The sequence below is a fragment of the Triturus cristatus genome, chromosome 5_2 (genome assembly GCF_964204655.1).
Source record: "Triturus cristatus chromosome 5_2, aTriCri1.1, whole genome shotgun sequence".
Taxonomy (NCBI): domain Eukaryota; kingdom Metazoa; phylum Chordata; class Amphibia; order Caudata; family Salamandridae; genus Triturus; species Triturus cristatus.
Window position 1 is genome coordinate 451,402,396 of NC_140588.1, and position 14,823 is coordinate 451,417,218.

Genomic DNA, 14,823 nt, shown 5'->3' on the forward strand with positions numbered 1-14,823 from the left:
TTAGAACTTGGCAGCTAGAATTTGGACAACCATTTGTTTGGTAAAAGTAGTTATGCGGCTCTTACTGTTGGTTTTTGCCTTGGATTGGTAAGGTAGTTTAGTAACACTTACTATAACTTTGGAATTTTGGAATTTGTGTTGGCCAACTTTGGATTTGTATAGGTTTGTATATGCGAATTGCAATTTGTGTAGGCAGGTAATGAGGAGATTTTTCTCTATCTGGTTTTGTTGAACCGTGCAACGTACGAAGAGTACCTTAAGCACTACTTTGATTATAATATTGCATATTCTGCAGTATTTTTGTCATGCCTGTTTTCAAAGCTCACATTGAAGAATGTGTTGCTTTTTCTTGGTGTGATGTGAAGTAAATTAGCCGGCTCCCCTAGAGGGAATACCTAAATAGGTTTAGGTATAAAAGCATATTTCTTCCTTGGTGATTCTGTATCCCCAGGGAATTAAAATATGGACATAATACATACAAGGATCCTTTGTTCTGCGCAATCTTATGAATGGAGATATGCAGAGCGATTTTTGGTGTTCTGCCAGCCAAAGCTAGTGAATTGAATGTATCTTGGCTTCTTGGAAATAAAGGTCTGTGGGGCTGTTTTTGCAGTCTTTTGGAACACTATTGAGAAGCGCTTCTTGTAAATATGACTTACAACTAGTATTTACAAATGGTTTGGTTTAAGTACAGTCTGTGGGCTCTCCTTTGTTTCGGTCTTGAGTATTGATCTGTGGGTTAAATGTGTGTTTAAATGTCTATGTGGTTTTCCCATTAGTGCAACTTCTGTAAGTAAATAGCGATGGCGCTATTTATGAAATAAATGACTAAACGCGCTGTATTGTGTGTCCTGAGTGTTTGACCCCTTTCTGTTTATGTCTGAAATGAGCTCAATGTGTGTTTGTGTTTTTTTCTTGATGTTTTCAGTCTGTTAAGCAAAATGTCAGTTAATTAATTAAGTAGAAATTAAATAAAAATCCGGAAATGAACCATGTGATATGCTACAATAGCTATATGTTGCTATTTAATTTATAGAGTAAGCAATTATGCATATGTACAAACTGTTAAATGCTTAAAAGATCAAATTAAAATTTACATTCACTAGGAATAAAAAGGCATCAAAAACGAAATTGTGTGTTTTGTAGAAAAATAAACTTATAGTATTTTTTACTTACATATATTGTATTAGATATTAACAGGCAAACACTTCAGCTGAAGTAAATCTTTGCTGAACTCAAACGCAACACGCATTGATATGTCAGAGTTTGAAAAAGACTCACACCGTGCTCATGTTATAACACTGAGAGACAAGCTTTTACTGCCGCGGAGCAAATAGCAGGTCACGAATAGACAGGAATGTTTACTCAAGCCAGGACTTCGCCCTCAGTTAAACACAAGTGGAACTTTGCATTTCAGGCTGTTGTTTTAAAAAAGGTTCCAAAACTACGGTTCATTATTTTGTATTACAAGAAGACATTTCAATTAAGGGTTTCCTCTCTTTAAGCATTTTTATAAGCATATTCTTGGTTCTGTTAGAATAATTGTTCTTTTTTTTTTAAAGAAAAGTGGCGCAAGAATTTGTCATGTTTCAAGTTAAGCTTCTGTGTTTAGGCTTATAAATAAATGTATCTAAAATGATAGGCAAGGGATGCAGCTTGCTTTTATATATGGACCTATCAAAAATGATTGGGTTTATTAAAAATAATTATTAATTATGAAAAAGAATTATTAAAAATAAGTGCTTCTAAATTCGTTTTTTAATATTTATAAAGCTTAATACTCATACTGTGACCTCCTAGCATTAAAAAGTAATTTAAGTTGTGTTGAACCGCAAAAATGAGAACATTTGCATATGGAATTTCACTTGGCGCAGGCGTAAAAAACTCATTTTTCTAAGGATTTACATGCGATATGTCTAATGTCCAATCTCTGCAATTTGTAAAGAACATTCTGAGGATGATTAATATGTAGCACAATTATAGGATATTTATTTTTAAGTGCCCCAGGTGTCAAAGTCGAAATTGGGTGAGGGCACTATTTAGGCAGCATTTTTTTTCATTTAGAGTAGCTATTAAAGTGCCTTAGGCTTCAGTAAATGCATACATTTAGGTATAATACAAATCTGCAGGTTGTTCCCATTTGGGGTTGCTTTTAATGTCTCAGTGAGCCAATGTGCCCAGTGCAGAGGTTTGGGTTTAATATCAAGATTGAAGGTTATAACTCTAGCTAGACCTACTGAGACGTTCATCCTTTTAAGGTTGATGAACTAAGTACCGTTGCATAGGGTAGTAACAAACATTTGTTCTAAAGCTAGTATGTTATGTTATTATGTTCTGTGAGTTATTCACAGTAACTGTTTTAATAATCTAAGAATAGAAACAAATTGTAGCCTCTAACAGAAGTAATATATATAACGTGTTTTTAAATAGGGTTAATTATTGCAGGTTAAAAAGAGTTAGGAAGGATTTTTGTCTTTGACAGCTTCAGGGTGAAGAGAGAGAGGGCTGAGGAGAGGCAGATTTTGACCTTGAGGTCAGTAAGGTGGGGTTTAGCAGTATGTTGAAACAAGATGAGTTTTTGTATGACTCCTTTGAAGAAAAAATGTTCGTGTGTTTTTCACGTTTTTGCATTTTGTCCTTCTATGAATTGTTCCTGCTGGTCCTGTGTGTCAGAAGCGACACAGTAAGTTGTATTTGACAGCTGATCACCACTAACTGGTGACCAGTTGTCAAAAGGAGGGTGAGGAAAGTAAAAGAAAGTGTACTTTTAATTTTAAGCCTAACAAATTAAGCAGGCCCGAATATTGGGTTTTGGGCTGCATGAAGTGCGTGCGTCACCGCTCATTTACATGTGCTATTGTAATTTGTCTATGAAGTGTGTGCGTCACCGCTCATTTACATGTGCTATTGTAATTTGTCTATGCGTTTTGTGCTTGGTATACAGCACGTATATCTGATGGCTTGACATGTGTGTTTTTTTTATTTTATGTATGTTTTTAGGTCTCGCCTGACCCAGCGCATGCGCTGGTCTGGCGAGACTTATTGAGAGGGCTCCAAAAAGTGCTACCAGGCCAGCCTAGAGCTACAGTGCATGTGCGTGGCGATTACTTTCACTTTCGCGGCCGCACAGCCTCGCTTTTGGGACCTTATATGTATTTAGTTATGCAACTGTTGCATGGCTAAACACTTATAAGGTCCCAAAGGCGAGACCAATTGGCTATGCCAATGCTTGTTGTTTTATGTTGTTGCTTCTGATACTATTACAAGTTTTCCTGTGTTGTGAGGGGATGTCATGACGATGTACATCTTTGAGCAACAATTGGTTGAACTTGCTCTGATACTAAATTTCACAGATATGATATTTTCATACTGTGAATATGACAGACAACACTTCACCAGTGCATGTCTATTTGGCTATAATGGTATTGAAACAAAAGAGATATACAGGATTAAAAGTGTGTCACCTGCAGTTAGTCAAGTTACTGCTCCTTCCTTTAAGGGGCGAGCAGCCTAGATTGATGTTCCCTGATTAGACCCTAAGGATGAACTATAAATCTGTGGCTCTTGCTAAAGGTGACCTAACTTTCCTTATGATATTGCACTTCTACATGTAGTCATAAGAGACACCAAGAGTTTCTTATTTGCTGTCCTGAGTAGCAGGATTGTGATTTTAAGTGGGTATAGTGCCCCCTCCAGACAGGTGACTAGGGAAAGGAAAAATTGTAGATCAGACACCAGAGACCTGAGAATTATTAGACTAGGGTGACAGGTATTCTCAGTGATCATGAGGAGATATTGTTTAGCCTGTGTATTGCATGGTGCACTTGCTGCACAATTATTAAAGGGAGGTATCTGCATGCCCCTGATAATTTGTATAATGTGTTTCCCCTTTTGAGGTGTTCTAGATAAGGAATGTAGGAACACACAGATGTAGTAATTTAAGAGATGTTTATCCCATTAGAAAATCATGAAATGAATATTTGTAAATCCATAAGGGACTGGCCTATCTGTAAAACTGGTGCCACTATGAACCACGTCCAGTTTTACTAATGATACCAGAATGTTTAATTGATTGGTTATTGAATTTGCCTTTTGGATTCCCCTCCTTTACATCTGTCCTACCTCATGAGCACTTTCTTTTTTTTCACACTCCCCTTGGAGCAACCTCTTTCTCTATTAGGAGCGTTTAATATGGTGATCTGTTCTAAAAGTCTCTTAGTTTTCTCTGGTCTGTATCATACCCTGTTCTCCTCAGGTTTTGAGCTGATCATGCATCTAAACTGACACATTTTCACTCTGACTCCTGCAGTCCCGCATTTTGGTGGGTCAGCACTGATTACAGCTCAGGCTACTGCTGCCATACCTTTTTGATGGTGCACTGTTCACACACATGTTGTGACTGATAAAGGAGAGACTGCAACATGGTCAATCTCCTTGTGGCTTAATTATATTGAGATTGGATACAGACTGTCATGTAGCAGATCCTATAGGCTGGCACACTGTGTGTTGGAGTGTTGGTATGAGTTACTGTGATACGTTTGGCTGGCTGTCACTCTTAGGGTCTTGAGATGATCAGTGCTGCCTTCTTTAATAGGCACCTACTCTGAAATCGATTCTGGGCTTAACTTCACCTCAGAGAGCTACTTTGAAGGTACTGGTGAGCTACCAGTGGCTCCCGAGCTACTCGTTGGAGACCCCTGGACTAGAAGTACTGCCTTTGCCTTTGCATCTTATGAGAGTGACAGTGCATTCTAAGCCAGAGTTGTCCCATGGCTTCTGGCCACTCCCTGAAGATTGCAGGCCACCTGCCTGCAGTCCTATTGTTAAATACAATGAACTGTTTTTATACTAAACTGAAGGAAACTAACAACTGTGTCACATTTCCTACGCCACTAGATTCTGCGGGAATTAAGTCATAATAACCTGCAGAACATTGATTTAAGCCTAATTCCCATCAGTGACAGCTACAGATGAAAGGCGGACGTCTTGGCCCTACAGTCCCAGCACCCAGAAAGTAGCAAGGCTGGACAGCGATCGCCAGCGCGCCATCAATGGTATCGTACTTGCTCCATCAGACGGCATTGGACATCACAAAACCAGAGTTTCAGTGTAAAAGAGTGAAAGAGATGGATCCCTGTTGTTGATAGCAGGGCTGGTTTGAGGCTTCAGTTTTCTACCTGTCATGTGCTGGTAACCTCTGACAGTGTGCAGTCCCTTGAGCCCGATGGCCTGAGTTTTGGTCAACCCCTCTCTTTTCTTTGCTCCAACGGAAGGGCAGTGCACCCGAGGATCTAAGGAACTACATGATGAAAGGAAAATTAAATGAAAGAGCAGCCCAAACATCCTCTGACACTCACTAGCGAGTGTTAGAGCCTGAAAGTGTTGCTGAGCGTGAAAGTCTGTTGCTCTTTCCGATTAATAGTACTTGGGTCTGCACGAGATGATCTGTGCCCATGACCAACGAAGAGCACAATATCTGTAGTGCCTGCCGCAAAGGAAATATATTGGTGCACTGCCTTGAGACATTGAGACTTTCGAGTGAGCTGTGAGTGTTTGCCAGGAGGGCACTCCAACTAAGCAGTACTATTTTCATGAAGAGGCCTGAATCGAGAGGCCCAATGCGGAAGAAGACAATGGAAGCAGATTTGATGGACGATAGAAGCCTGCCAGAGAGGCTTGGAATGGACTTTGGGCACAGTTGCACAAGCGATTCCAGTGCAATTGTATAAAGTAAATGTTAATTAAGTTCTCATTTGACTGAATTGCCATGGAAGAGGAAGTGGCTCCGCCTCTAGCATCCAAAAATGGTCCACCAGAAGTGAGTCTTTGTGCTACTATGTGTGTTCGGAGACCTGTCCCGAGAGAAGTAGAGAATAATAAGATGATGTTACAGCAACACCTTGACGACGTAATGAATATCGATATAGACCTAGATTCAGATTAACATGAGTCTTAGGTTATTGCCTATGTAATGGCAAAAGGAGGGTCTGAGGTTCTGTAATTCTCGAGTCTGACTCCATTTTGTTCTGGGCCACCATTTTGCGTTGCCCTCACGTAGGCCTGTGAAGGTAGCCTGGCGAACAAAGTGGCCTGACCTTCTTAGTCCATGTATACATTAACTAGGTTTCTTTCTGACTCTGGAATGAACTGTAAGAAACTGAACTCTTCACCTGAAACTTACCTCGCAAAGCCAATTTCCCTGATCGATCTTTGTCTGAGATTGCCAATCAAGATACTGTACATGTAATCATGCCATGCCCTGCAGTGCCATCTAAATCAGATTAACCTTTGTGAACTATGTAATTATAATGTTTTGCCCATATCCTGCTAAAACCCCAAAGGCTACTCACCTGCTGACCCTCCAGATTTTCCATTTGTTTAGGAATGTAATTGGTACAACTCCCTTACATGCCTGGTGCAGGATAAAGAGTATATAAGACGTGAAGTAAGACCATTCCATGGATTACCTCATTCAGTTGCTACGGCTTCTGTGTGACGTAGTCACACTCATTTGAGTTTAATAAAAATGTTCTTTTATATTTCAGCTTCTGTGCCAAATTCTTTATTATTGGTTTGAATGGACTAAGTATCAGTGAGACCCCTGAGAAGGAAATCATATTTCTTCAAATACCAGGATGAAGCAGATCTAAGGCGAAGTAAGCCATGTTAGCATGAGCAAGGAAGCACAGCAGTAGCAGGTTACAGTTTTGCTAAGATAGGCAACTGCCATTAACTTCTTCTGCAACAGCTTTCAGCATAGCTACTAACTAAATGTTCTGCTACTTCTAAATCAGCTTAGAGCAATTTAAAATCAATAAAGAGGATAGCGTTTACATTGTGGCAACTGCTTACAACTAAACCTACTAGCAGATATTTGTTCAGGCATAAGCCCTGCTACCCGCCACCATATTGCTCCATCACTCTTGACGTAGCATTCAAGAGAGCCAATACTCACTTTCACTGGCGCTCTATGTGATCTGCCTGCAGCTCATTTCCTGCATTTCTACCCTCATTGTCTGGTGATTGTATCATTGCTTCTCTCCTGCGTCTTTATAATACTGTGAGAATTAACCTTGGGTCGAATTATGACAAAAGCATTGTCCTGTTGTTGGCCGATGTTTTGTTCTTTGCCTGCTACCGGACCACAGTATTTTAATTAATAATTTGGCAACTAGTCAGTTTCCCATCATCAGGCCACTGACTTCCCAATATTGACATTAGAACTGATGATCTAGGAAGTAATGCATGTCTGCCATTTGACTGTAGCTTTGCTAAGTCATCATTATTCTGCACCTTAAAGGTGACCATTCTTTAAATATGTTGGTCGTCCTAGGGTCAAGGAAGTTGATTTAGAACCAGTTATTCCACCTCGTGTCTTTACATCCTTCTATTTCTTGAAAACACGGAAGCAATACATCTTTATTCTGCTTCCTGTTGTCACAAGTGCCAGTGGTCTTCCTTTCTTTAAATATATATAGATGCAGCCAAATCAGTATCAATAACCACAAGCAATCTGGGACAAATCCGGGCACCGCACCCCGGCAACCAAGTAGAAAACACACAACACCAAATGCTGGATCTCACACATCACACATACACCACAGAAGTCACAACATCAAACATCACAATGACAATCCTGCCACTTTTGGTGTGAGGTACTTTACTCATACAGTTAAGTAGAAGTACATTTAGGTACGGGTACACAACACGATTTTACGAGGTTTCTTTCAGTTGCACATCTTCAACTTCACAATCACACAGAAACTAAAAATGTGAACTTTTAACCTTGAAACAAATCCTTTGAGCTTCAGAATTTCAGAAGGACTGGAGGGCAGTGGATTGAGCAAGTCTCTGATGCGCACTGATCCTGCAGTGCCAATGCCAACCACGACAACTCCAAACATTCTCTTCATGCTGAAAAAGAAAAGAAAATCTTTATATACATTATATGTAGTTAGTTCATAGATAACCTCACCAAACATTTAAATAATAAAGAATACAATTGCGGCATGGTTTTGGTTGTTCTAAAGTAATATGTTAGCATTTTTCGAGGGAGTACAACAAAAATGATAATGTTGTCTTGTTTGTCTGCTCAGTGCATTCTAAATATAACTGCAGTGTTCTGAAATACTGACAAAACAAAAGTAAATGTTTTACAGCGAAGATGCTATATGAGACGGCCTGCATATATGGCACAGCAGTGTCACATCTTTTCTTCAAAATTATAAATGATACCACTAAAAACAGATATTCTGAGACAAGTCTACAAAAACATAAAGTGAAACAATATGAAGTAAATATAGAGTTGAAATATATTCTATCTCTAAAGATAAAAGAAAATAGGTCTGAAAGTCGGCTGTTGTCTGAGGAGGGGCCAGCCCTCTGGAATGCACAACCAACACTTTTGAAAACCATACATGAATGTTCCACATTTTTAGCATAAGGTTGTGTTTACTGACAACACTCATGAATTATAAATCAAACAATGTTATCTTTAAAAGCAAAATAAACCTGAATGTGAAGTGACACTAAAGGAGACATTCAGAATACTGAACTCCAGATGGGTTGCCAACAGATTTATGGCTCACTTAAAAACTTCTTATGGAATAATGTCAGAGTGTAGAATTGTTTTATACTGACCCATGAAATTAACTGAAGGAGGTTTGCCTGCAAGTTCTAAAATAAACCAAATAATGAATGTAGAATTCACGATCAAATAGTTCTTTCGAAGAACGAGTCACGTGAGCAAGAAAAAGTAACTATGAAGATTCATAGCAAACACATGATTGAGTTGTACTTAACATATAGGTATTTACGTTTAATAGGAAACAGTGTTTTGTGATTTTTGTCTTTTTTTTGTTGCTGTTTTTTCATCAGTCTGCATTGCACTGTGGAAACGAAATAAGCAACTTATTTCCCTGCGCATTATAACAGTTGATAAGGTAACGGATTCTGGAATGCGATCTCCTTTCTGACAATAGAAAGTGTGCAGTCACTCTCCTTATACAGTCCATGATTCAAGACTGGTCCCCTTAAAGTGCCAATGAATGTACAGGAAATGAGTGCATTTTACCCATTTTGGTTCTTTGATTTCCTTATTTTGGTTCTCCATTTCTTGATCTTACAGAAAAGTAGGACGATGACCTGCACCTCCTCATACTATTACCAACCACTTTACTCCTGTCGCCCTTCAGGAGGAAACAAAGTACCAAGCATAACACACAGTTCAAGGTTAGATAATTATTTCTTTGTCTATGTATTTCTACTGCTTAACTTTGTTGAGTTTAAGAGACGAAAAGGCACGCCAGGCTACTTGCACAATCGGGGCTTGACCTCATTGTTTTCATTTGCTGTTTCTCGGTTTTCACTTATTAGCATGCAAATAGACAATATATGCTGGATAACTTTATTTTTGTGTACTAGTAAAACTTTATCATTTTCCCAATAAAGAACTGTTAAAAAGATTTTTTTTAAACTAAATAAATGGACCAGTAGCGGCTGATGTCATTTGAAAGTGGTGAGGAGTACAATTTGTGATGGAGTGCACCGCGGCAAGCGAGCGTAGCGAGCCAGAACAACCCTACGGCAAATTAAATTGACAAGAAAGGCAACCACTAAAATGTAACAGGCTCATTCTAAACCAATCTAAGCATTGGTATTGTACAGAATAGGCTTTGACAATAGACAAATAAAAGCTGCCAGACCTAAAAAGTGACACGCTTTTATAGGGAGATCTCACACTCCTATACATTTAAAAAAATGTAATTAAAGATCTGCCTATCACGATACCTCCATTTCTTCATATCCTACAACAGAATGCATAATTGGTATACAAGCTCGACAAGACCGGACACAGGCAATACCAGATTTTTTTGGAGGGTCTTCTGTGCCAAGGACTAGTAAAACTGTCGTAAATTCGGACCTCCCATGACTGTCTGAACAATTGGACCATGAAAGAAAGGGTTAGTCTTGGTTATGTTTTATGTTGCCAGTTATCTTGCAAACACCTCTTTTAGGTAGTGGCAGATTATATTTCGGCACGCCACATCCAGCAGGACCTGGATTCAGAAACATTTCTATCTACAAGAAATGTTATGTTTCTGAAGCTATGGCCCTTCTGGCATGCACTTCCGAGAAGCATTGCAGCAGAGTGTATGCCTCTCGGTGCGTGCCAGCCAGCAGGGCCATAGCTTCAGTACATAACATTTCTTGTAGATAGAAATGCTGCTGAAGCTAGGCCCTGCTGGCACGCACGAGAAGCGTACACGCTGCTGCAATGCTTCTCGGATGTGCACGTGCGTGCCAGCTGGGCCTAACAACTGCCTTCGGAAACATTTCTGTGTGCAGTCACACAGTGGTGCACCAGTTTTTTAAAGGCACAGGGAGATTATTCAAATTGCCCAGAATCACAGGATGTTGACTGAGACCTTACAACCCATTAGTTGGTTTACCTCAAATAATCCACGGCGTCATTCCTACTGAGATCTTCTGCGTCTTTTCTTGCATTTGAAGGAAGTGCAGACAATGTAAAGCGCGCGCCAGGACTTTGAGTGTGTTCTCAAAATGCTACATAGCTTTCTCCCCACGACACATTGGGTGCAATAGGAGAAAGGCCTATGCTTCAATCAGACATCATGACATTATTATTGTGCACACTTTGCCGACACTACCAGGTAAGTATAAAAAACGCCACACATTCGACATCAGGGCATGAAATGCACAGGTGGTAAAATGAAGACACATGAATGACTATATGGGTACGTACGGACGTAATGGTCCACACATTGTTTCAATCGCAATATGTATTATTGCATCTAAAACCTTGACAAAGATCATAGGAGTACGAAATTCAAATATTTTAGGAATGTATTTGTGACGCCATTATCGTATACTTGCTGTGGCAGCAGCATGCCGAAGTGTGAGCAGGGGCGGCTGGTGACATTTGAAAGTGGTGAGGCGTAAAATGATTGGTATACTTCACCGTTGCGAGCGAGCGTAGCGAGCGCGCCCGAACCCCTATAAGGAGTGTTCGGGGGGTTTTCCCCCCCGAGAAAATTTTGAAAAAAGAGAAGAGAAATGGTGCATTTTCAAGCAAATTTGAGAAAGCAGGAAGGTTAATAAAGCAATTGTGAAAGTGCAATTATAACATTAATAAAGAGATGTCATATAACATAGGTAGCTGCTTATTCAGTATAACCACAGAGCTTCATAACAGACTTCGAGATACAATGCATTTCTGAGTACCTCACTCACAGATGTATTTTATTTAACAAACTAAACTGGTTGCAAAGTAGCAGCATTCAACATTGTTTACTTTTTGTAAATGAAATCAGCACGTCTCTCTTTAAGAGCAGCAAACTTTTCAATAACTTTAGTGTTAAAGTCCAGGATTTTCTGAACTAGCTTGCTCTCTACAGAAAGCATTGCCAAAGCATTGAGTCTTTCCTCAAGCAACCGTTACTGCCCAAATCACAGGGCTATGGCTGTTAGTAAATTCCATCCACTGAGGGTACAATGTTCAGAATGTGTGCCTACCCCAACCACCATGTACAGTGACCACACACATAGCTCTAACTCCAATCTAAAAAAAAAATAGCATCAGTTTCCTTACCTTTAACTCTGGTGTTTGCTGGGTCGTAGCCGGGGTGAAAGAGCAGCAAAGGAGGTCTTGTTCTTCGCCGGAAATATGACCAAAAATTTGGTAAGGGTTGCCAAGCTTTAGAAGGTGCTGAAAATAAAAATAACGTGCTGTAACTAGACAAGCATTGCTTTTAAAATACAAGTAATCCCAATGAATTTTACCAGCGTCAGTTCTTCAAGTTAACATAAAATAACTACAGTGTTCTTAAAATATTTATTTTGTTTGATGTTCGGGGAAACCAGACTTTTTTTAGTCTGCTACGTTAAAATTATCCATTGGAACCTGCTTACATTTAAATGTAATAATGATATGATTTTTAGCTTTCAATATCTTTATGGAAAATAATAGATCAAAATTTTAAATTCAAACGTTTCTACTAAAGACACGTTTCGAAGCATTATCTCAGCACAACTCTTGCATCCCCCTCTTTCTCTGCCTGCCATTGCGCTCCATGCTTCTGAAAGGTGATAAAAAAAAACATGTGAATTTGCTTTCCAATGTCCGATCCTGCTGCAGCACACTTACAAAGCCCACACATGACAGTAACTCGATTCAAGGCCCCATTCTCCCGATTTTCTTTTTTACAATCTCCCACTTTGCTCTTCTGAAATGTTGGCATGTACAAAAACGTGCATTTGCGTTTCAATCAAATGTCCGGTCCTGCAGCAGGCAGCACACTACTGTCAAGGGAAGCAGTTTTTCCTGCCAAACACAGTGTGTGCAATCCTCGCTGACGTACACAGCAGTTGAAAGGTGTGCGACTGAGGGAATGCTCATGACGCATTATTTAATTGCAGAAGCAGGAGGGTGGACTGTTTTGTCCCTTCTGTGAACATTTGTACGACGCCTGTAATGCAAACAACCCGGGGAGAACATAACCGTGACACGGCTGGCTGATCGGTGTGAGATCGGATCGGACATTTGAAACAGCGAGCATCCATTCATAGATTTGCTTGTTGTGTCACACGGTGTGACACTAGTTACACAACAAGCAACTCTATGAATGGATGCTCGCTGTTTCAAATGTCCAATCCTGCAGCAGCACACTTACAAAGCCCTTAGCCCACACATGACAGTAACCCGATTCAAGGCCCCATTCTCCCGATTTTTTTTTTTTAAATTCTCCCACTTTGCTCTTCTGAAATGTTGGCATGTACGAAAACCAAACGTGCATTTGCGTTTCAAATGTCCGATCCTGCAGCAGCACACTTACAAAGCAAGCCCTTAGCCCACACATGACAGTAACCCGATTCAAGGCCTCATTCTCCCGATTTTTTTTTTACAATCTCCCACTTTGCTCTTCTGAAATGTTGGCATGTACGAAAACGTGCATTTGCGTTTCAATCAAATGTCCGATCCTGCAGCAGGCAGCACACTACTGTCGAGGGAAGCAGTTTTTCCTGCCAAACACAGTGTGTGCAATCCTCGCTGACGTACACAGCAGTTGAAAGGCGCGCGACTGAGGGAATGCTCATGACGCATTATTTAATTGCAGAAGCAGGAGGGTGGACTGTTTTGTCCCTTCTGTGAACATTTGTACGACTTAAAACACACCAAATTTTTTTGAAAGAAAGGGGGTCCAAGTGTACATATGTTTAAAGACCTGCAAGAAATAATACCCCTAACACAGTATATGTTCAACACAATAAATTTCTTGGGTCTGATGCATTTTTTCTAAAAAAATGGCAATCCAGGAAAAGAAAAGATGCAAGAAGGAAGATGAAGAGCAAAAGAAGTGTCTCTTCGATAGAGGTCTAATAGGGGAAGGAATCCCTTTTAGGACGAATGCCCTCACTCACCAAAAGGTGACATGCTTCATCATTTGGGCTTTCTCCTCCCAGCGGGAAATCCTAGTCCCACTGAGGGCTACGACCTCCTCTCTAAGAGGAAGGAGCTCTGGGATGTTTTGATTTGTAAGCCTCACAAAGGATGCTAAAATCCCAAATGTAAAGAGTGGTGATGTGGGGGTGCAGCGCGAAAAATCAAAAGTAGAGAAAAAGTGAATCTAAAACTGCCTAGTGCAGATGAAAAGAAAACTTTATTGGCTCATCTGTACTGACAGGTCTAAAACGCAGTGTTTCAGCAGTATAGAATTAAACTGCTAGAATGGAAGGGTCGACATGTTTCAGCCATTGAACCTCTGATAAGTAAGTATTGGCTTTCTTCAGGACCAATAACAACGCTGCTGCAATGAGTGAAAAATAATATAAAGTGTATACTTAGTAAAGAACAGTGATCAGCATCGGTATCACTGGAACTTGTCTAAACAAAGAAAGAGACACAGGAAAGAACAATTATTCTTCAATCGACCAAAACTTAAAGCTTTTCTTTTCCTTCACGAGAATGACACACTCATCAATCCCCAATTGCAGTAAAAGTATGCAAACAGTTTCACTCACCCATGTAGTTGGACAAGTGAGCCCACCTCAACCTGGTCACAAACTCAGGAAGGGGAGCCCCGCTCTGTGAATTTAAACAGGAAAACCAAATTATGGTAAATCAGACAAGCTGAATTCTAAAGCAAAGACAAGAGAGGGTAAGGCTGTCTCGAACCAAATCACCAAAGTGGAAATCTCTAAAACGAGATGTGTATGTAGCTTCTTGTATTTATTTAGCAGGGGAAAATAACTGACAAAGTTAAATCCATTTGTGCTAAGTATGTATTGTGCTATATGATCTAAAAACTGCACTAATGGTATCAATCTCATGTGAACCCAATAAACCACACTGGCTCTTGTAACTTTACTGCATGTCAAGATGTCCCCGTATTTTAAACTGGTGCTGTGTTGAATATAGCACCTATTGAATGGTAGTACACATGACCAAGCATCAGTGTTCAACACTTTGGACAAGCGTGCGATTGTTAAAAAGGCTCATCAAAAGGGGTACTGTGTGAATAAAACTCGGGGAGCCTCAAGCCAAATAATCCTATCTACTTCCGTTTTGTGACTTCACTAATGGCGTTACTCTCATGTTAGACCAAATGATCAACAATGGCTTTTCCAAGTTCTCTGTGTGTAAAAACTGTCCCCGTTTAAAATGGTGCTGTGTTTAATTTAACACTATGGTGAAGACAACATACACAACAAAACAATAGTGCTCAATCTTGTAGACAAGCATGTAAGTAATAGAAAAGCTTGTCTAGAAAGGCACCGAATGGACAAAGCACGAAGAGACTCGAG

At 39.9% G+C, this 14,823-nt stretch overlaps 1 protein-coding gene across 4 annotated transcripts in view; it reads right to left on the minus strand.

Moving 5' to 3' along the window:
- BLVRA (biliverdin reductase A) overlaps positions 1-14,823 on the minus strand; it is a 285,794-nt gene that overhangs the window by 141,443 nt on the left and 129,528 nt on the right. For 3 of the 4 annotated variants that reach the window (XM_085607413.1, XM_085607411.1, XM_085607412.1), the window contains 2 exons: positions 11,612-11,728; positions 7,786-7,914 (listed from right to left, as the gene is read on the minus strand). In XM_085607413.1, coding sequence (XP_085463539.1) covers positions 7,786-7,913 — 128 coding nt within the window. In that variant the 5' untranslated portion in view covers position 7,914; positions 11,612-11,728. Of the gene's footprint in view, positions 1-7,785; positions 7,915-11,611; positions 11,729-14,823 lie in introns of those variants that run through there. The other variant, XM_085607414.1, reaches the window with a different exon arrangement.